Source organism: Gossypium raimondii, chromosome 5 (assembly GCF_025698545.1).
Source record: "Gossypium raimondii isolate GPD5lz chromosome 5, ASM2569854v1, whole genome shotgun sequence".
Taxonomy (NCBI): Eukaryota; Viridiplantae; Streptophyta; class Magnoliopsida; order Malvales; family Malvaceae; genus Gossypium; species Gossypium raimondii.
This window is the reverse complement of record NC_068569.1, coordinates 41,206,864-41,231,073: the sequence shown is the minus strand read 5'-3', so window position 1 is coordinate 41,231,073 and position 24,210 is coordinate 41,206,864. Positions and strand designations below refer to the sequence as shown.

The window sequence follows — 24,210 nt, the reverse complement described above, 5'->3', positions numbered from 1 at the left end:
GCAGGAGTGACGGTTTTCCAGGTTAACTGAAATAATTTTATTTAATTAGGGTCTTTTAATGGTCATTAATGCATATAATGTAATGCAATGCATGAAATGAATGCAAAAAGGCGTTAATTCTAATTCAATTTCATTCTAAAAACTTTACTAGAAAATAATTTTTTTTACATAAGGTGGATTACAGATACGACTTAGCCCTAAAACTCAAAATTCTAATCCTCTTAAGTAACGAGGCTAGCTCCTGTCCTCGACTTGACTCTAATTCGTACTTCACGCTTAACACATCAGCTTGTACTGCTAACGTCTGCAGGTGATCAGCCACCTCCCGGATTTGAAGCACGGCTTCTTCCATAATGTGATCTCTATCTCTTACTTGGTTCTGAAAGTAGTGCAACTGCTCGGCTTGACGATCTTCATTAGATTTCAAGTGCTCAATCCGAATCTCACAACTTCGCAATGCTGCTTCTAACTCTTCAATTCTTCCTTTCATCTCTTCAATTCTATTTAGGCTTGGCTTCAATTCCATCACAGAATTTCGATTTCGATGCCGATGGAGAGATTCTTCTAACTCAGACACTTTATTCTTTAGTTCCCCTTTTTCCTTCTGATTCTTTGACAGACTCCTCTTTAAAGTCTCATTCTGTGTTTGAACTTCTTGAAACCTCATTTCCCATCTATCAGCTTTGTTCTTTTCTTCCTGAATCTCCTTACGCCATTGTTCAGAAGTCTTTCCCAACCCGGCAGTCCTCATTGATGATCGCAACTTCTTGTAATCTATTTTCAGACTGTCTAGATCTTCTTCAGCCCTAGCTTTTCCTTTCCTTAATCGCTCCATCTCGAGTTTCTGGACATCTGCATCTAACCTTAAGTTTGTTTTTTCTTCCTCCATTTGCTCTATCTGTTTTTCCAACTCTGCATTTCTCCTTTCAAAATATTGCTTCAAAATTTCTAGTTCAGAAGGGACGACCCGTAAATGCTCCTCTATCGACTGACTGCCTTCGGGGCTTGATTTGGGGACATTGTCATTGATTCTTCTGACCCTCCATTCATCATATTCGGGGGTCGTCATTGGTCCTACAGCCAATCGCTTCATTTGAAGAGTCTGATTCCACGCATTGGATATCTCACGAATCCTCTTTTTGTAGCCATCACCCCCATACGAGAATTCACATTCGGCCAGCCCCTGGGTTGCGAGTATAAACTGTCTTGACCTGTACTGTCTAAGCACTAATAACGGGGCATAGCCAATAGCTACCCAGATTCCAAGCAAAGGGACCCAATCAAAATTACCACACCGGTACAAAATATCGTCCGGAAGTAACCACGGAGCTCTCCATTCAATGTCTTCTTCTTGCAGGTTCTGAAGAATTGCCATCCATTTTTCCATCGAAATGTCATCTCTTCTCGGTGTAGCTACTATCTCCTTTAGTGGCGAATAGTTTTCAGAGAAGACTCGATATGACACATTATCCACTTTCCAAAAATGACTGTGGAACCACGCAAGTAACAGCTGTGCACATCCAATGAATCTGCCTTCGCCCGCTCGCCAACAGGTACTCAATGATCTGAATGTCTCCGCTAAAATTACTGGAACCGGGGTAACTCCTTTATCAAGGCAGTCGAACAAATCAATAACTGCCTCATCAATATGCCCAAAAGCTCTAGGGAAGATAACTAAGCCGTATATGCTCAGGGCGAAGACATCTACCCTCTTTTTTATATCCAGGTGCACCAAGGCCACATCTTTCAAATTCCTCCAAGAAATGCACTTGTTATCCTCTTTTTGTTTGATTCGGGCTGTAACCCACTGCTCACTCATACCTGTTATGTTCATCAACCTTCTCAAAAAGGGTGCATTTGCGGCTCTTGAGTAGATTCTGTCGACTTGACTCTTCGAACACCGGAGTAAAGCCATGTATTCTTCTATCGTAGGCACTAAGTCAACTTTTCCGAACGAAAAACAACTATAGGCGGAGTTCTAAAATTGCACGAGAGCCCGAAACAGGTGCTTATCTACCTTCATATCTAGCAGGTACGGCAAGTCCCCATAATGAGAATAAAACAACTGTCTGGCCTCCTCGTTCCACTGGTCCCAAATTTCTTTCAACTCTTGTAAATCGTTCTGGGTTATGCTGATGCGGGTAAAGTCCCATAACTCTGATATATATCCTTCAGCCAAACTATCCCCTTTCTCTCGCTGTGTCATTTTCGACCAAATTCGGACCGCCGCATTATCTTCCACCTTATCAAGAAACCTCATTTCCATGATAAGCTTTCTTTCTAAAAACCGAATATGAACCAATGCCTTGAAATAATGAAATGCCATGCAGTTGAAATGTCATGCATCCAAAGTAAAACAACAAATATCAGTATCAGATATAAACATATAATCCAAGACAATTCAAAAAGAATAAAAGCACATCAGGTATCTACTAGGGTTTGGTGTAGTTCTACTTAAGGCGAGTTCCTAAGGTTCACTACATGGGGTTTGGCTCTAAAGCAAAGGTACCTGAACCAGCAGATTCCTCGATCTTCACCCATTATAGGCTCATATAGACCGAGTTCGGTTCAGGGGAATACATTTCCCTATGGCTGCACGGAGATGAAAATCTCACGAAGACATAGGTACGGATGTATCCCGAAAGCGATCCACTATCCTGCACGGAGGTGAAAACCTCACGAAGGAGTATCTTCTCACTCCCACTTAAAAGGTGTGACCAACGGTCATGCAATGCAATATGCAGAGATATATAAAAATTTAAAATACAAAACATGATAAAAACTATAACTCAAAACAAATGAAATGCAATGAGAGGATCGTATATTTAAATCAAATTTTCAACTTTCAACAAAAAGACAAGAAATAGTCAACTCGTGGCTTGACTCTCTTATTTACTTTCCCCAGCGGAGTCGCCAAGCTGTTGACACCATTTTTTTTGGATGAAAAACGGGGTCGACTTGGGTTTTGAAAACGAAAAAGGGAGTCGCCACCGATCCTTTTTGAGGTGTGATTGGGTCACCTTGGAAAGAGGTTGTTTTTAATAAATAATTTGATTTTATTAAAACAACAGTTTTGGTCTACGAAATCTAGAAAACAGGTTCGGGAGTCGGTTACGTACGAGGAAGGGTTAGCACCCTCGTAACGCCCAGAAATTGGTACCTAGTTCATTATCTAATGTCTTGATGTTGAAAATTGAGAACTTGAAAGAATTAAAAATACGATCCTTGTATTAAAATGAAAATTTTTGGAAAAAGAAGTATATTTCACGTTAATCGAGAAAAAGAATCATATCCAGTAAGTTAGAATACAATGTCTCAAATTCTCGACACGAATAAAAAAAGCTTATTAAAAGATATTTTAGCCATCTCGGATTTAAAATGAGATCACGACCAGTAAGTTAGGACGCGATTTTTTTAATCCCGAGATTATTTTTAAAAAATGAGTTTAAAAAGATTCGTGTATTTAGATTTATCGTGAAAATCGAAACCCAGTAAGTTAGGGTACGATCCTCTCGAATCTACAAATGCTAAATATTGCCTCAATTAAGAATATCTTCCTTTTTTGAATTATGATATTTAGATGCATAATGGAATAATAAACATGATAATGTGAATAAAAATGAACAAAACGAATAATAAAATAAATCAATCATGTATATACCATAGCAAATAAATAAATAAATAAACTAAAGCATAAAATGGACATATAAATAAATACATAAATGAACATAGAAAATAAAAGAAAATATATGAAAATTATAAAATATGAAAAATATATATGTACATATAAGGAAAATATATACGTATGTATATACATAAAATTATAAAATATGAACAATATATATATTTTAAAGTTATTAAATATTTATGTAAGTATAGATGCACGTATGTATCTACAAATTAAAAAATACATATATATATGTAGATAAATTATAAAATATAAGTATATATGTATATATTAAGTAAGTTATAAAATATACATACGGGTACAAATATATAAGCAATTATGTAATAATAATAATATAACAACAAGACACATATATTGATTTTAATAATAAAACAAACAAAATAACAAAAAAGGGGCTAAATTAAATTTTAAAACCAAAATCCGGGGCCAAATCTATAAATAAATTAAGGGAAAATGACCACATTGAATGCGCGAATAACGAGGAAGGACCAAAAGGGGAATAATCCCGTCCCTCCAAAACGCACAGCTTCAAGATGGGTCAGATTGAAATCTGAAAGAAATTCCAAGGCAAAATTAAAAATAAAAATAAAATAAACCTAACAAAAAGGGACTAAATCACAAAATGGGCGAAATGCGGAAGGATCCGCAACGCAAATATCCCTTCACTGCAGAAACACGCGGATCCTGAAGGTCATCGGGTCGGGTTTTTGGTTATTAGGAGAAACGACGTCGTTTTGGTCATAATACTCAAGCCCAAAACGGCGCCGTATGGTGGCCTGTATAAATAGCAGAAAATAAAGAAAAAAAATTTCATTCAATTTTAAAAGAAAAGAAAATGAGAGCTCAGCTCTCTCCCCCTCCTTGCCCTCTCCGGGAGTTACCCAGAATCCGGCGAGAAATCACCGCCGGCCCCGCCGGGGACGGTGGCCGGGACACCTAAAAGTCAAGCTTTTAAACCCCGTTTTCAACCCCTTTAAAAAACGAGTCCTCCGGACTCAATAGGCCAAAGAAGGAAGGGTATTTCGTACCCCTTTTGGTCTGATTCCAACACCAGAGAAGATCTCCAGCGACGGGCTTTCGAAACCGGTAAGTACTTTCTTCCCTTTTCCTTTCCGTTTTTTGTTAAAGAAAGATAGAAAACAAAAAAAAAGTAAAATAAAATAAATCACAACACAAGAACAGAAAAGGAAAAAGAACTAGAATCAACCTTTTCTTTTAGATCTCATTTTTATTTCAGTTGTTGTTGTTAAAAAAAATACAAAGATAGTGTTTTTTTTTGCTTTTATAACCCATCTATTTCTATTTTTCTATTATTTGCTACTGCTCTTTGCGTGTTTGCTCTGTTTTGCAGGTGTTGATGAAGCTAGTAACGGTGGGTGGCGATGGGACAAAACGAATGATGATGATAGAGGGATGGGTGCGGTGCTAGGCTTGGCTAGGGTTTCTGTTTTCTGAAACCCTTGACTGGGTTCTGGGCCTATTGGGCTTATTGGGCCGTTTGGGCTCTGTTAATTGGGCCCGGGCAATAATTGGGCTGTACAAAAAGAATTCAACAAATGCAAAATAATCTTTAAACATGCCTCAACATATATTTGGCAAAGTTGTGGTAAGAGTTATGGTCGCAACAAGTAGAACAACTATAAGAAAACTAATCACACAAGAATTGTTTATGTAGTTCGGGCTTATCTTTACACCTGCAGATCCTTAATTAGACAAGCGATACATTAAAATTCTCATAATACAAAGAGCTTGATGATTTAAGCCTAATTCCTTTACTTAAGTTGCAACCCCACCTCTGTACATATTAGTTTGATTCTCAGGCTTAATTCTTTCAATCACCTAGTAAGTGTCTTATAACATATCATTCAAAATGATTAATTCTCTTCTCAAAACAATTCCCCAAAGAACAGATTTTTCACTATCAATATCTTCTTTAATCTGTCTTTACAAGTTGATGAGCTCTTTGTTTAACATAGATGTTTTCCAAGTCATCATTATCCCTTATCATTAAATCAAATGCACAACTCATCCTTCATTGAAAAATGTCATTCTATTTACTTTATATTTATTCGGAGATAACGACTAAGATTGCAAAAAAATGTAGGACTCTTCTTTTCTTTAGCCTTCATAGTCTTTGATCACGACACAACTCTCTTAACATTGTATAAATATGATCACATTTAAGGTTAATAATTGTAAATAGATATAGAATACCTTACATATGTCGAATTTCCAAATTATTCCTAGAAAACCAAATAGATTGAATTTGTCCCTTATCACAATTATTGTCACTATTGGTGAACAACTTTTCATCTCAAATCTTTTCAAAATCGTTTTATATAAGCTTTATGAGACACGATATCTTTTAAACCTATCTTTATAAATTTTTGTACTAATGACATAAAAAAATATCACCAAGCTTGTATCTTAAAGTTAAGTAAGAAAACATTTATTTCATTTGGTAAAGTGAATTACTACTATAAAAGACTATCATCATCATATAAGTCCAAAAGTTGAAACGTACTCCCATGGACCTTATGGCATATACAAAAATCAACAATACTTTTAGCAAAATCAAATGATGTTGGAATATTGTAAAATTTTATTTACTAATGATGGGATGCTTATTTTATTTCATATATATTGAAAAGTAGCATTTTATTAAGAAAAAACCACAATCTCAATACAAATAACTCCAAAACCTAAAATTGAAGCCTGTAAGACAATACAAGACATAAACACACCCAGGCAATACAAACATACCAAAATAAGCATAAGAACTAGCAACTTCAAACAAAGATCCTTTCCTTATTGTTTGCACTTTGCGATGTGCCTACTTACAATTAAATATTCTATAAGTTGCATTACTTATTGAAGTTTCAAAACTCATGTGGCTACTAATATAATTTATTCTTTACTACCAAGTGTACCTATTGCAACATGTATATATGATTATTAGTATGTTTTGGATATTTTTTTTAAAGTTAGGTTGTTTATATAGAATAATTGTGATGTTGACACTTGTAATTAAGGCTTATTAATGTATAATACTTGTGATGTTAACAAATATTAGTTTATGGTTAATTACAAGCTAATGGAGTTGTGTATAATCATGTAGGGCTGTGCATAATTCGGTTAACCCGATTTTTTTTCGGTTAACCGACCGAGTTCGGTTAATCGGTCGGTTAACCGAAAAAATTTGGTCGGGGTCGGTTAATTTTTTTTGATTTTTTCGGTTAACGGTTAAATCGGTTCGAAATCGGTCGGTTAACCGAAAAAAATCGGGTAAACCGAATTTTGCAGGGTAGGGCCTAAAATAGGTCAAATTAAGCCCGGCCCAATTTTTTCTCAAGCTCAACACCAAACTTTTTGGGTAATTTTCGGGTAATTCGGGTAATCGGGTAATTCGGGTAATTTTTAACCAAAAATAAAAAACACATAATTTTCGGTTAATTCGGTTAACCGACCTTATTAACCGAAAAAAATTCGGTTCGGTTAATTTTTTTTTAAAAAAATCGGTTCGGTTAACGGTTAAAAATTTTAGAAAGTCGGTTAATTCGGTTATAGCAATTTCGGGTTAGTTAATCGGTCGGTTAACCGAATGAACACCCCTATAATCTCATTATGGTGAGGCATTTTTAGTAAGGGTCGAAATTTAGTATATGATAGTGAGGTTGTCAAAGAAATTTAGGTGGGGCCCTAATTTATTGGGTAGTTTTGAGTTGTTAAGCATATGCAAGGATGTTGGGTATCACAACATATCTAATAAATTTTATTTAATACTTGGTAGACATCAAGGGGAAGGGTTATTGTCATTCTATGGTGACCGGAAAACCTTAAACATGATGAGGTATATGGTAGATCGTGGTGTTCTAATGCTTATATAGAACATGGGATAAATGTGCCTGAATTTTTTATGCACATTTAAGTAACTGCGTTGGGGTTGATTCTCTTGGGATAGATGTCTAGGATGTTAGGATTAAGTCTGTGAGGGGAGAGGTAGCAAGGTAGAGTCTGTGAGGGCCCAAGATGAGGCTATAGGGGCTGAGTCATTAAGGGATGAGGTAGAAAGGGAAGAGCATGCGAACGATGAGGTAGATTCTACGAGGGCCCAAGCTAAGGCCCATGCTGAGGCAGTTGCTCTTGAGACTGTTGGGGAGGATGAGCTATCTGATGAAATCAAGTAGTTTGATAACTATGGGAATATAGGTAGTGATTAGAGAGAAAATATTTGATGGTTGTACCAGGAGAAAGAGTTGGTATCCATCGTATGATCCTACTACAACTAGCCCTTACATTGAGATAAATATATTATTTGAGAACTTGAAGCAATTCAAAGAAGTTGAGACATTACTATCGATCAAAACTAACAGGGCGATTGTTTGGGAAAAGAATTAACGGAAGATGGTCAGAGGAAAATGTCAAGAAAAATAGTCCTTTAGTGATTTATGGGACATATGATAAACAATTGAAATCTTTTCAAGTGAAGACTTTCAAAGATGTTACAATTGCAACAAGGTGTTTCAAAAACAAGGTTGATAACGTGGACCGTAGCCTGCAACAAAGAGAAGTTGCTCGACAGTTGCTCAGGTACCACCTTAAACATGCCCAAAATTGTATGAAACAGTATGCAGATAAGAGGAGAAATAAGAGAATTTTCCAAGTAGGTGATTCGGTGTATTTGAAACTTCAACCTTATAGGCAGCATTCCTTGAGGAAAGGGTCAGGAATCAAAAGCTCTCTCCTAACTTTTATGGGCTATTTCCGATTAATGCTAAGGTGCGTGATGTAGCCTATACCTTCCAATTGCCCCTTGGCTCGAAGATCACCCAACTTTCCACGTTTCCCAGCTCAAACGTCATGTTGGTCATCAACCTGTCACTACCACATTGCTACCCACTGGACCTGAAGGTATGTTGTTAAAGGAGCCATCTCAAATTTTAAACCGTCGAGTGGTCATGATGGGTCACCAGGCAGTTACTGAGGTCTTGGTCGAGTGGGCGAACTCGTTTCCAGGAGATGCTATTTGGGAGGTTCTGTCTCTCGTCAAGCAACACTATCCAACCTTTGATCCTTGAGGTCAAGGATCCTTTGATTAAGGGAGTATTGTTAAGGGATGATTTAATAAGCTTAAATGGATTTTAAATTTCTGTTTATTTTTTCATGTTTTGAGTTTAGTACGAAACGTAACGTTTAGAGGGGGGATTTAATGAAATGAATCGTTTTGATCCGTCAGTGCAAAACACTGTGCTTTACTTAGCCTTGTAATCGTTTCTTTTCTTTTGTTCCACGTGGCAGTTCTTCTTCCCCAATATAACAGAATCAGAGGGTAGGAGGAAGGCATGTTTTCAATCATCGATCTAATCGGTGAAATTCATCTCTTCTTTCTCTTCTCTATTATGTTTCTTCTCTATTCTTCCTTTCTTTTGCTTTTCTAGAAATTATCCCATAATACGAGCTACGAAATCTTAAATGAGGCCCCCAAAAGGGCATAAAAAACAAGTAGGAAAAGGGAGAGGGGCGACCAACCAGCAACAGCAGGTGGTTAGCAGTCAAAAGCAAACAAAGAAAGAGAGAGCTTTGAGTGGTGCTTAGGGTTTTTAGAAAGAAACCTACGTCCACCTCATTGGTCTTCTACAAGTTAGTGTTTTGATAATTCCGATCTACAATCTGGATGATCTTAATTGATGATATCATGGGACGTGTTCGTTATAGACAAGCCCCTTTATGTTTGTAATGTCACCTAGTGTCTCCTTTTAGTTACCAAAAGGAATTGAAGGCTAGAGAATATGATAATGTAAATTGATGATTTTGTAAATGTGAGAAAAGAGATTGTAAAAAGTTTGAAAATGATCTTATATGGTGAAACGTGAGATTGAAAAGGTGAAGAATCGGTGTATAAAGGGAGAGAGACAGAGGGTAACACTAAAATTTATTACTATTGATTAACATAATTTTTAGTTTTAATTGTTGGATTCCAACTGTAATTGTTTTTTATTGTTTGGGTCAAACGATATAAAAACTTAATGACCTTAATTTTTTTTTTTAATTTGGATCTAACGATTATAATTTAAAAGGAAAAAAAGAACAGAAGTAAAGTGGACTATGCAGTCCACATGGCGCATTTTAGAGTTATTCAGATCGCAGTCAGTAAAGTTGTGCTATTTAACTAAATAAAAATGAATTTTTGCTAATTTCTTAAAAAGAAAAAAACACTTTTTGATATTGGAAAAACACCACTTCATGTACAATATTCTATTATTATTATTCATATTTAGTCGGGTCTTTTATAAATATAATATCAAAATAATATAAAAAATTTTTATTTACCAAAATAATACAAAAAAATAGTTAAAAAAAAACAAACCTGAAAGAAGGGCCTGCCACAGGAGGCACCTTTGGTGCCTGAGGCAGAGACGGCACCAATTATTCGTATTTTGGCACTTTATTCGTATTTTTTTTGGATTTTATTATTTTTAAAAAATATACTATTTTCTAATTTTTTTTATTTTACATTATTTTAGTACATTATGTTTGAAATGTATTAATTTAGTGTGTTTTTATTAAAAGTAATAAAATTGAGAAAAATAAGAACAAATGGTTGAAATAAGATTTTTTTAAATTTATTTAAAAACACACTAATGAATACATTTCAAACATAATGTACTAAAATAATGTAAAATAATAAAATTAGAAAATAATATATTTTTAAAAGTAATAAAATCTGGAAAAAATACAAACAAAGGGCGAAAAAGGATTTTTTAAAATTTATTTAAAAACACAGTAAATTAATACATTTCAAACATAATGTACTAAAATAATGTAAAATAATAAAATACGAAAATAATATATTTTATTGAAATTAATAAAATCCGGAAAAAATACGAACAAAGGGCGAAATAAGGGTTTTTTTAAATTTATTTAAAAACACACTAAATGAATACATTTCAAACATAATGTACTAAAATAATGTAAAATAATAAAATGCGAAAATAACATTTTTTAAAGTAATAAACTCGGGAAAAATACGAATAAATGGCGAAATAAGGATTTTTTAAAATTTTATTTAAAAACACAATAAATTAATACATTTCAAACATAATGTACTAAAATAATGTAAAATAATAAAATGCGAAAATAATGTATTTTTATTGAAAGTAATAAAATCCGGGAAAAATACGAACAAAGAGCCGAAATAAGAGTTTTTTTAATTTATTTAAAAAACAAACTAAATGAATACATTTCAAACATAATCTACCGAAATAATGTAAAATAAAAAATAGAAATAGTATATTTTTTAAAAGTAATAAAATCCGAGAAAAAAATACGAACAAATGGCCAAAATATTAACAATTGGTGCCGCCTCTGCCACAGGCACCAAAGGTGCCGCCTGTGGCAGCCCTTCTTTCAGGTTTGTTTTTTTTAACTGTTTTTTTTTGGTATTATTTTGGTAAATAAAAAATATTTATATTATTTTGATATTATTTTATTTTTTTTTGTATTATTTTTGTAAAAGACCCTCATTAGTCACTTTAACATAACTATTTTTAGAAGAAGAAAAATCACCATTTTTTAAGGAAAAAATTATTTATTATTCAAATATAATTTATGGATCCATGATAGATGTGTTTTTTAAAGGTAATAGATGTTTTTGTAAGCATAGTAATTCAAATATATATTATGATTATATATTTATTTCTTAGAAATATCAAAGCCATAAACTCTCTTTTAATACTAAATAGAGTATCGGGTAAAAGAAAAATAAAGAAAAATTTTCATATTTTTTTTTTTGGTGCTTCTTATGCTTTCAAAAATAAGTTCTGACATGAGAAATTAATTTATTTTTGTATATTTATAAAATTTGTTATATCCATCCAAAAAATTGTTATGTATACTAATAAATTTAACAAAAATTGATATAAGACAAGAAAAATCTGACAGTCTTTTATAATTTTGCTACTCTCAAAATTTTAATGTCCCTCATATTTTCTTTATACTTCTTTAGGATTTTTGTAATCTTTTGTAATTTTTGGTACTATTTTTCTACTCTCATGATTTTTATATCATTAATATTTTTAGTACAAATGAAATTTTTATATATACTAATAAATTAAAAAATAAAACAAATGCTTCTAAAACGAACTAATATTTCATACTCACTCATAATTTTAGTATGCTTTCGAAATTATGTTTTTGGCATGATAAATCAATATTTGGAATAAAAACATTATTTTTGCATATTATGAAATTTTGTTAGTAGGATGAACCGATAATTGATATCTAAAATTATTATTGTCACATACTACGAAATTTATTTATGTGTGAGGATAAATTTACATACGGCTTAATTCAGAAATTTTTTTAGGGAAGCGAAATAAAGTTGTATATTTTATGATAGTAAAATATAATTTTACCATTTTAATAGCTTATATATTTATAATTTTAAAAATTAAATTAAACTTGAGGACTAAAATATAATTTTACTATTACTTAAATAAAATGTTATAATTTATAAAAGAGGTAGGTTGGGCCCTGCGAACCCCTAGCTCTGTTTACATATATTGAAAATTAGTTGTTCTTTTGTATTTAATCGAGTGCATTTAATCACTTCAGCTTTTCTTGATATTTATTATATGAGGTGTATTTATTATTTTAGAATTTTTTAATTTTGGTTTATATTAAAAATTTGCGTTATTTATTTAATATTCAATATTTGTTAATTTATCCTTATATATAAATAAATTTATTAGTATGTAAAATTAATAATTTTTATCAATATGCAAAATAAAATTTCTTAGATCGAAAATTGATTTTCTAGATCAAAACTTAATTTTAAAAGCATAAAAAAATTAAGAGTTTAATTAAAATTATGAGGAAATATAAGTACCAAATATTATGAGGAATACTAAATATTGATTCCTCTTGCTTTATTTATTAATTTTCAATATTTTGTATTTATTAGTATATATAATAAATTTTATTAAGATGCAAAAATAATGTCTTTTACCATCAAAATTAATTTCTCATGCCACAACCTGAAAGCAATAACAAATTACTAGAACATATAAAAAATTTGAAGTACTAAAAACTATGAGAAATTACCAAAAATTACGTGAGAGTAGCAAAAGTTGAGCAAGTATCAAAACTTAGGAGAGAATAAAAATATCAAGCTACTATTCCTTTCAAATCAAGATATATTTCATATGGGTAATTTTACTATTAGTTCTTGTACTTTATAAAAATTATAGATTTAGTCATTATATTTTAATTTGATTAATTTTAGTTCTTGTATTTTTTCAAAATTTAAAATTTTAACCCCGACTCAAATAATAGCGATTAAATACATTTGATTAAATTCAATTATTAGTCCTTTACTATGCGTATGCTTGTAAATTTAGTCCATATTCTCTAATTTGATCATTCTAAAATCATATATTTTTCAAACCTTGAAATTCCAGTCATGACGGAAAGATGAAAATGATAGTCGTTAATCTATTAATTAGATTTCCAACGAGTAATATGTGAGAATAATAAAGATGATATAGCATTATACATAAATGATGTGTTTTCAGCATAAGTTTTTAAAAATAGCATAACTTAATGAAAATAAAATTATCATTTAGCGAGGGCTGAAATTTTATAATTTTAAAAAATACGAATTGAAAATGACCAAATTAAAATACAAAGACTAAATGCACAACTTTCGTAAAGCACAGGGACTAATAGCAGAATTTAACCCTTCCATATTTGTTTTACTAAGCATAAATTTGTTTTCGAAGCGTGTGACTGTTAATTTAAACCAAAGGATTAAATAAATAAATTCAAAATCTACAAGGTTTTTTTTTTTTTAATTAAGAAAACCAATAAAATCGTAAATACATCAATCAAACCTGCTTTTAAACCAAAGCTATCCTATTTCTATGGCAGCAGCGGCAGCAGCACTTTCACCGTTTCTTTACTTAGATCCTAGCCAACGTCAACACTTCCATATTCACCTTAATCCCACCAAAACTCCTCCCTTTCTTTCATCTAGGAACCCTCTTCTTTCTCTCCAAAGACTCCACCAATGCAATTGCAGATGTTCCTTCCCTTCTTCCTCCCCCAACTCTGTCACTCCATCTCAGTACTACTCCTTTCTAGATGACCCATTTAGGGGAAGCCGTTTTTTGTCCAATGAGGAGCTTGAAAAGCTCAAAGCTTTGGAGTCTTTTGTTTATCTCCAAGAATTGGAATCTGGGTCGTTGTGGGTTCGGGTAATGAGGAACGAGGAGATGGATTTGACTGCTGGGTTGTTAGCTGAGTCATTCGCAGAGTCAATGTTGATGCCTTTGGGATATGGGGCTTTGTTGAGGTTTTTGGTGAAACAGTATTTGATTGAGAGAAGAGCTGTGATGCCACATGCGGTGACTCTTGTTGGGTTTTATAGAGACAAAGGTGGAGAAAAAGGAATTGACCTTGCTGGGACCGTTGAAGTTTGCTTTGATAAAAGGGGTGCTAATGCTTCTCCTCCTACACCTATACCTCCCAAGAATTCACCATATATCTGTAACATGACTGTTACAAAGCAGCTTAGAAGGTAATAGTTATTTCCTTATTTGTTGGATATTAGTGGAATCTAATAATGGCTTGTTAAATTGTATTGTGATTGGCTTTTGTGTGATCAAGATTTTCTATAGGTTGACAACTAAATAAGAGACAATGTAAGAATTGTAATGTTAAAAGTCATCTGATGGGTAATAAGTAATAACTAAGATATTTGTTCTCATTCCAAGTTGAGTTTTCATTACATTAATAGTAGTGCTACAAACTTAGCAGAGTCAAGATCACTAGCAGGTTAATTACTAAGTGGAAAACTTAGAATATGTAATGTTTAAGCCATTTTAGGAATAAGAAGCGGTTCCTGTAGTCAATATGCTCTCATTCTAGGTTGAGTTCTTCCTTTGTCAGCTTCTTCTTCCTCTGATATTTCATTGATGGAAATATATTTGGAAAAGCTTTTCCTTGGCTTTAAAATTAGGACCTATGTTTGGTTAATTCGGGTGAGTATCATATATGATATGTGTTTGAAATGGTTATATTCTAGTCTTTTTAAGATTTATATGGTTAGAGGATTATATTCTGTTATACCTACCACTCGGGCCTAACATGTGATAGATTCAAAAGACTCTACGTGGGCAACATAGAGGGTCCTGCACCCTTCCGATCACCCGAGTTGTCTTCAGATGATCCACCAACCCGACTTAATGAAGACCACCCGCTAAATACGGAAAGTACCTCCCTACCTAATTAGCTACCTGTTCGCTATAGACCAGTAATCCACTTCTCAGTATGAACATTCTCCCAGTGTAAACACTCTCTTCAACAACTTATGGAGCCCACCTTAGTGTAACAACTTTGGTTTGCCTGAATGAATAAAGTAATGGATCCCGCTATGCACGTCTTTCACATATTCCATGATGCCGACCTCCTCCATAATGGCTTGCCACATTACACTAGCAAACAAGAGGACGTATCCTATAAATACCCTCTCAAACGATGAGAAAGGGAGCTTTTGTGTCCTAAGCAATCCTTGAGCATTTATCTTCCTCAACTTTCTCCCCAGCTTTCTCCTTGTCCTCTTGTCTTTTCCAGCTCTCCGCCTCTTAAGGTGAACCAGCCTCTTCAACACAATCACATTCCCTTCTTTATCCTCCTCCTCCTTGTACATTGTATCAACATATTCTATAATTATTTCTTGGACATAGTTTCTTAGAGAAAATGAAGAAGTTTGAATAGGGACATTTTACCCGTAGTACATATTCAAACTTTGCTAAATCTGGAAATAACATCTGATTGAATAATGTTTTAAGAATGTCAGAAAGGTAGTTCAGATGTTATCCATTGAAATTTGTGATGAAATTTCGTGGTTATAGACTGAAATTACATGCAACTGGATCCTTCAAATTTAACTCTTGCTGATTTTCTTGTTAAGTCTAAAAGCATTGTTCAATGCTTGATTTTTTTTCTTTTAACTAAGAATCCATATTAATGTGAGCATTCAGAGTTTTCTGATTTGAGTCTTGTTGTGGGTTGGGCACTCAACACGTCCAGTGTTATCCCGATGTTGCCAAGAGTTTTAGCGAGTTCACAAATTGGAAGCGTCTCAAAATGCCTAAACGGGCGAAACCATATAAACCAAAGAGTTTGCAACCTCTTGACCTGTAGTGTATAAGTCTTTGCCATGGTTTCTTATTCAAGCACTCCCACTTTGTGTAACCATAGGACTTTTAGTAAAGTCGGGAGACAAGTCCCGAAGCATTATTTTTTACATGTAATTAAACAGATGCATTCTTTACAACTAAATTCTTGGGTTCTGCTTTTGGATCATACAGGAGGGGCATTGGTTGGCATCTTCTCAAGGCAAGTGAGGAACTATTATCTCAAATGGCTTCAACAAAAGAGGTATATTTGCATTGCAGAATGATTGATGAGGCTCCATTCAACATGTACATAAAAGCAGGATACAATGTTGTTCAGACGGATAGTGTCTTAATCTTGTTGACATTTCAGAGACGTAAGCACTTGATGTGCAAGAAACTTCCCGTTTATAACAGTTTATACGAATCAGATATGTCGGAGTCTGGTGAGGAACTTCTCTCATAAAGAGATTTAGTTGAGAAATTAATGTAATTTTGTAATATTTTGAGCTCAATGCTGTTCAAGGCACATCTACAAACCATATGGTCAACATGCTCCCTCTTCTCTTGTTGTTATCATTGTTGTACGGCGGTAATTTTTTGCTTCTTGGATTGTACGTGAAGATGACTTCATTCTTATATCATGTTTGCGGAGTTATCTCTTAGTAAAATGGGGTTCTTCAATTATGCTACCCAGACTCGAATGAAAAATATGGATGTGTCCAACACCAACATTTTTCTTTTTGAAGTTTTCAATGTTTTAGGAGGGTATTAAAAAATTGTTGTTCAAATATGGTAATGGGACAAGGAAAAAGGTGTTTGGTTAGGGAGAAAAGGGAGAAAAGCAAGGGGGTTAAAAAAGTGAAATTATTTCTTTAGTATGTTTGATAGGGAAGAAAAATGGAAAAAGAAGAAAAGATTATCATTTTAGAATGAGGAGAGGAGAAAGAAAAAAAGTGATGTGAAAGTTAATTTAAAATTATATATTTTTAAATGTTTTAATTTTAATTTTAATTATATATTTCTTACCAAGCACACCTATATATATATATATATATATATATATATATATTATACATTACATCTTTCTATTTTCTATCTCTTCAATTTCTAATATATTAGCAAAGCCATAAATGTATCACTTTTGGCGAAATATATTAGAGATAAATCTCAAAAAATATATAAACCTTGGTATAGCATTATTTAACATTTACATATTATATACAAAATATTTTTATCTATCTAATATAAAAATAAAGTGAAGTGTTTATTTTGTTAAATGTTTAAAATTAAAATTTTAAACATATAATATATAATTAAACCAAATCAAAATTGTAATGATTAGTTTTATTACCTTAGCCAAACTTTTAATTCACACATTTTTTCACCTGCTCAGTTCACATGATATTTATATGTTTGCATATTTTTGAGATTGAACTAGTGAACCGGAGAGGTGGAAAATAATTGTTTTTCGTTTTAGGGTTTCCCATGTCATATTGTAAATTAAAATAAAAATTAAAATGCTAATGGATTTCTAGATTTACATATTGCTTCTCTTATGATCTTTTATGTTCAATTAGAGAATCTTAATATCAATAATTTAATGAGATGTAATGTGGTGGTTACTCAACTCATCCCTTAATCATGTAGTCATCCCCACTCATGAGAATAAAGCACATTTCATGGCCAGCTGTTTCCCTCCTCGAAGAGAACTTGCGATGAAAAGATTAGTCACTACTGTCAGCAATGGATACCCTGATTACAACAACAAAAAAAAAAAAAACAAAAAGGAAAATATATCAATAATTTCTTACACTTAGTCTGCCTCTTGAGAGAGAGAAAGGTGGCCATTAATCGTATCTCAATATCCATGTCCAAATATTAAACAAAACAATAAGTTATCTAGTCATATTGTTTCTATTACACTTCTTCCTCCCTTCAGATGCAGGGAAAACAATTACAATACCAACTAAAACTTCAAAAATAACATACCGGGCAATTGCCAAGACTTTGCACTACTCAACATAATCATATGCTAGAAAAACTGAAAAAGTAAAAGGGAAAACATACAAATTATTGACATGTTGATGGAGAAACTATATTTCAAAAGAATATTTCTATTCAGCTCCTATGGCATGAACAAAGGCAGCTTGAGATATAGGCCAACCAATATCCAGTGGCCAGGCTACCTTCTTAGGAAAATGGTTGGCCATGTTATTTTAAAATGAAGCTTGCCTGGATGGGCTCTATCGGCAAAAAAATCAAATCCTATTATTTAAAGTGAGCTAAATACTCAGGATTACCAGAAGACGACACTATGGCAGCTTGTAACTTTACAATTCCCCTTATGGAAACATTCAATATAAGATACCTGTTTTTGATTGACTGTAAAGAAAACTCCTACGGTTCTCCGGTATTATTTGACAATAAAGCGACTTTTTGACTGCTTGATTCTGACATCATCCCCTGAGTTTGCACGTCTAACTTCCCTTCTTTTGCTTTTCCCCACATAACTGAGTAAAACCCAGTAACAATGACAATTGCACCAACTAAACTGTAACACGTGTGAAACAAAAATTAACAACTTATATATCTTAACTTCCTTTTGTAAGTGATGAGGGAGTTTTTCACAAGACAAAGAACATGACAAATGTGAAAAAGAAATATTAGAATCCGATATTGGTCCCATGACTGAAAAGAGTGCTCTAAACAAGACCAAGATGTAAAGCAGCTGCAGTGGCAATAATTATAAACAATACAAACAGCAAAACTACTAAAATAACAATGATAGTGAGTGATGAATGCGTCACCTTCCAAGAAAGAGTGTATCCCCTAAGAAGATAACACCAATGACTACTGAAACAACAATTCCCAAAGGCTTGAACGTGGAAACAAAAACAGGACCTGTCCGATGCATACACCAGGTAGAAACCCCAAGTTGGAATGCAGAGCCAAACACAGCCTACAATTCCCACATTAAAGCTCTTGATTAACTAGGTGCAAATTAGGATAAGCATGCAGTTGAACTGCAAAATTGTGTAGTAACGAATATTTCGGACCCTGACCACTTACTGAGTATATAATAGCAACCAATCTCACATCAGGTTTAAAGCTCCAAGCACTAAGATCTCCTCCCATGATCAAACAGATTATTCCCGATTGAAGGGTGACAAAGAAGCAATAATAGAAGACAACAAAAAGCTCAGCTGGGAATTTCTTAAGAACTGATGCCTGAAAGTTAAGGAGCACAAATCATTTCCTTTCTCTTAAAAGTAAGAAATCACAATGAAACCTGATTCAACTTTCTGCACAGATACAAAGAAGAGGATTGGACCTGTACAATAAGCCAGGCAGAAGCAAACACGCAATCAGCTGCAAGGAGAAATCCTCCAATGACCCAATTAGACTGCTGCCCCAGAAGTAGATGAGGTGAGCTTGAATGTGAGGGTGCCATCAAAAGTGAGGGGCCTTTATAGAAAGTAACAATGAATGCCCCAGCAATTGACACTATGGTTCCCAGTGATTTGGCTTGGCTAGTGCTACTTCTCAAATTCAGTGTTTCCATCCTGAAATCACCAAATTCATCAACTTAAATCTATCTACAACATATATTTTACACATCTACTGTTACATTAGTACAGAACTGCACTTCAATACTTTGTGCACCACAAGTATGAAAAATGCAAGTAGTCAATTAAGTTCATTCACAGCTCAAGCAATGACATATAATTAGAGACAAAAGAACAGAAAAATGATTGGATGGAAACAGGAAGCCCAATGACATCAATTGTAGAAGTATAGTATTCTTCTCAAACATCTTCCAATCTTTTTCAGAAAAAAAAAAAAAACCCTCCACAACAATCAACCTGGAACTTCCAGATATCTACACCGCGTTATCACATTATCACCCGGATTCAACTTATACAAATAAGAATGCAATATCAAACAATACTTAAAGCAAGGTCTACATTGATCATATCAGTTGCTGGCTAAAAGGAATTCATATTAGTCCTTGCCAACAGGATCTCAAAATGAGAACGAAAAGCAGCGAAAACCATCATCAAGAGGAACCTGAGTTGTAAGAAGCTTATAAAGGAGATGAATTTATAACTATTTGTGCAAGGAGATCAAACAAATTTGTCACTTAAATAAGTTCCCAATTTCCCACTTCAGTAAGAGTAAGAGCAGGCAACCTCCTAGGGACTGCAATCTGTTTCCTCTAAGCAACCATATTTCTTAAATACAAAAACAATCCCAAGAGAATTTATGAGGTATAGAAACAAACAAAATGGCTGCAGACATATTACTTCAAACTCAGTTCCAACCATTGACCCTTTTACAAACTGGAATACCAGGATTGCCCGAAAGGGTATGCTCATTTTTTCTGTCAAACCTATGTATAAATATGTGTTGGATACAAGTGGTACTTCAGGGGAAGTAAAGAGTAAATAGATTAAATGGCCTTGCATCCCATCGTCCACATATACTTTATCCTTTAGTTATCAGATTGATCAGAGTATTACACACAACGATAGGAGAAGAGATAATAACCTGAAAGCAACAGCAAGGATGAAGGTGAGACCTGGGATGAGATTAAGCATGGCAGTTGCCAGAGTAGGCGAGCTATAATATATCCCAGCATACCCAGAAATCTGGGCAAAGCAACTGCATACCAAATACCATGTAAAATATGAATTAAAGCCCTCAAATCCGTAGTTATGTAACTGAAAACCCACATCATAATTTCCATTAATCTTACATACCCAAGGAGGCCAAGCAAGAAAAACCAACAAAGAATAGAGAAAGTGAGTGGAGGACGGTGTGATCTGCAGGGAAAACGGAAAATCAAAGGAGATAGTGAAATGGGAATTATGGAGAGAGAGAGAGAGAGAGAGAGAGAGAACGAACGGTACCTGTGGAAGAGAAAAGAAGCAGGGAGGAGAATGAGAGAGGCAAGAGCATTGGAATAGAAAACAAAGACGAAGTTGGGCATCCCATGGGACATTGCTGCTTTGCCCATTATCATGAGTCCAACTTGAGCAACCTCTGCCATTACCATCCCTACAATAGGCAAACCAATCATCTCCTTCCTCATTCTTCAGACCCAATTTCAGTTCTTGCGATCAACTTCTGTGCCACGTCCTTCCTAGGACTGAATTTTAAGTAGTTGGACTGTGAAGCAAATAGGTGGACACTTTCATTTCAATTTTAGTTATTAATATCAATTTTAAAGTCCTTTTATATTTAAAATACATACGCAGCCATAGCTACCAACAAGGTGTTATAGACGACAAGCAACGAGTCCAAGTCGCTGCTGACATAGCTCCTTTCGTCATTGCCTCCTTACCCAATACCTAGATTCTTGTGTGAGCATAAATAATGATTTAAATATTATACTACAACACAAAAGATGTAGCATGTTGAGTACGTCAAATCATCGTTGAGGCCGTCGATTTTAATTGTATAAAAAGTTGAAAACAGTTATCTTTTAAGCACTCAAAAATTTCATTAGCTGAAATATTTTTTGTTTTTATTTTTTCGGTGCGTAAGGACCTTAAGTTTAGTTGGTATTTATAGTGGTGATTTCTTGTAAAAAAATCACCAGTTACATGTCCCACTATCACACAAGCAAAGGTATGAAAGTAGTGGGTTGCAAAACGTGGGGTCATTCCCACAAACCAAAAGGCAATTCCAACATTCTCCCATGTATCATAATGCATGAATCATGACGATATTTTCTCTTAGAATTTGAGTAGTATCTTCCATGTATCACAATATATAATGTCTCAACGTTTTAGCCCAATTTCTTAATGAATAAACTCAATTTTTATTTCAGGTCTAAACTTTAGTGACATTTTTCGAAATAATAAAATTAATGTGCACACAAAATATGAGAAATATCAAACTTAATAGAGTTTCTTTATAATCGTTCTTATAACAAAAATTTACAATGTGGGAACAAGTCCTATAGTGACAACATGATCCTTAAATTTGTATGGTGGCATGCCTTTAGTTAAAAGATCACCTAACATTTGCTCAGTGTTAGTGTGCTCAATGACCACTTTCTTTTCTTTAACATGTTCCCCTATGGCTAAATACTTAATGTCGATATGTTTACTTCGACTTCCACTTTTTTTGTTTACAGCCATAAAGACAACAACTGAATTGTCACAATATATCATCAACGACCTAGGAATCGAATCCACAAGTCTAAACCTAGAACCGAAACTCTTTAACCATACTCTATGTGAGGTAGCCTCAAAACATGAAACGAACCCAACCTCCATAGTGGAAGTAGCAACTAAGGTCTGCTTGATACTCCTCCAAGATATAGCTCTGCCAGCAAATATAAATATGTAACCTGATGTTGATTTACGTGAATCAACACAACTGACAAAGTCTGCATCGGAGTAGCCAATCACCTCCAAATTGTCTGAGCGTTTGTACGTAAGCATGTAGTCCTTTGTCCCTTTAAGATATCTCAAAACTTTCTTTGCAGCTCTTCAGTGGTCAATACCTAGATTACTTTGATATCATTCCAACTACAAATGCAATATCAAGTCTTGTACAGATTTGAGCATACATCAGGCTTCCAACAATAGAAGCATGTGGAATGTTTTTCATTTGCTTCATCTCAAATTCGTTTTTCAGGCACTTGTTCAAATTGAACTTATCACCCTTTACGATAGGAGCAACACTCGGTAAATAATCTTTCATCCGAAATATTTCAAAAACTTTTGTTGATATAGGTTTCTTAAGATAAACCTAAGATACCACGATGTCTATCACGATGAATCTTAATGCCAATGACATAAGACGCATTAGGCATATCTTTCATACCAAAATTTTTAAAAAGATATTGTTTCACCTCATGTAGCATACCTCTATCATTTGTTGCAAGTAAAATATCGCCCACATATAGAATAAGGAAACATATTTTACTCCCGCTAACCTTCTGGTATATGCATTATCCACGATATTTTCAACAAAACCAAACGAAGAGATAACTACATGAAATTTTAAATACCACTGTCGGGAGGCTTGTTTCAATCTATATATGGACTTCTTTACCTTGCATATCAACTATTCACCATCACTGGAGGAGAATTCTTCAGGTTGTTTTATGTATGCCTCTTCCTCTGGGTCACCATTGAGAAAGACGATTTTCACATCCATTTGTTCCAGCTCAAGGTCAAAATGAGCTATTACTACTAACACAATGCGCACTGAATCTTTCTTAGATATAGGACTAAAAGTCTAAGTATAATCGATTCCTTTTCACTGAGTGAATCTTTTCACAACGAGTCCAAATTTATGTCTTTCTATGTTGCCCATTGAGTCTCTTTTTATTTTGAAGACTCTTTTACATCCAATGGTTTTTACCCCTTCAGGCAACGACACAAAATCCCCAACATCATTACTTTTCATGGAATTTGTCTATTCTTTAACAACTTGATCTACTAGAGTGTTTTCAATAGCTTGCGAATTTTCATTGATTGGTTGTTCAACACCTGGTTGAGCTTGAAGGATGTTTTGTATGATAACCAATCTCTCACCTGAAGTGGAAGGTTGACCTATGAGAATCGTGTCCCGAGATAGATCTCTTCCACTGATTGAATCAGTCTCAAGAAATTTTGCATTTCTCAATTCCACAATTTTAGTGTTATGAGATGGACAATAGAATCTGTATCATTTGGACCTTTCGGCATATCCAATGAAATACCAATTAATGGTCTCTGGGTCTAGTTTCTTTTCTTACAGGTTATAAACTCTTACTTTAGATGGGCATCCCCATACACGTATATGTCGTAAACTCGGTTTCCAACTTTTGAATAACTCAAAAGGTGTCTTTGGGACAACCTTGGTTGGAACTCGGTTTAATATATACATAGTCGTCTTAAGAGCTTTAATCTGTAAGGACTTAGCTAGCTTAGAGTTACTAAGCATACTTTGCACCATGTCTACTAAAGTCCAGTTTCTTCTTTCCACAACACCATTCTGATCAAGTGAGCCTAGCATAGTGTATTGGAAACTATATCGTTATCTTGAAGAAATTTCACAAATGGACCAAGTGGTTGTCCATCCTCAGTGTATCTACCATAATGCTCACCACCGCTATCGGTTCTCACAATCTTGATTTGCTTACCACATTATTTCTCTACTTCAGCCTTGAAAACTTTAAAGGCTTCTAATGCTTCGCTCTTGTGATGAAGCATGTAGAGATACATGTATTGTGAGTAATCTTCTATGAAAGTGATGAAATATTTTTAACCTTGTACATCCATATCTAAGCAACATAGATTAGAATGGATGACTTTTGATATGGCCGAACTTCTCTTGGCACCT

General features: G+C 33.9%; 2 protein-coding genes across 2 annotated transcripts; one reads left to right on the top strand and one right to left on the bottom strand.

Moving 5' to 3' along the window:
- The first annotated feature begins 13,565 nt into the window (after window positions 1–13,565).
- LOC105766104 (uncharacterized) lies at window positions 13,566–16,551 on the top strand. Its single transcript, XM_012585428.2, has 2 exons — window positions 13,566–14,264; window positions 16,060–16,551. Exons 1-2 carry the CDS (start codon window positions 13,609–13,611, stop codon window positions 16,328–16,330), a joined length of 927 nt encoding a protein of 308 aa, XP_012440882.1. The 5' UTR covers window positions 13,566–13,608; the 3' UTR covers window positions 16,331–16,551.
- A 765-nt stretch (window positions 16,552–17,316) lies between these two features.
- LOC105766102 (WAT1-related protein At3g28050) lies at window positions 17,317–21,083 on the bottom strand. The gene is made up of 8 exons (XM_012585425.2): window positions 20,778–21,083; window positions 20,628–20,690; window positions 20,416–20,529; window positions 19,199–19,430; window positions 18,937–19,095; window positions 18,675–18,826; window positions 18,236–18,418; window positions 17,317–17,619 (listed from the first exon to the last, which is right to left on the bottom strand). Exons 1-7 carry the CDS (start codon window positions 20,957–20,959, stop codon window positions 18,265–18,267), a joined length of 1,056 nt encoding a protein of 351 aa, XP_012440879.1. The 5' UTR covers window positions 20,960–21,083; the 3' UTR covers window positions 17,317–17,619; window positions 18,236–18,264.
- Between the last annotated feature and the right edge of the window lie 3,127 nt (window positions 21,084–24,210).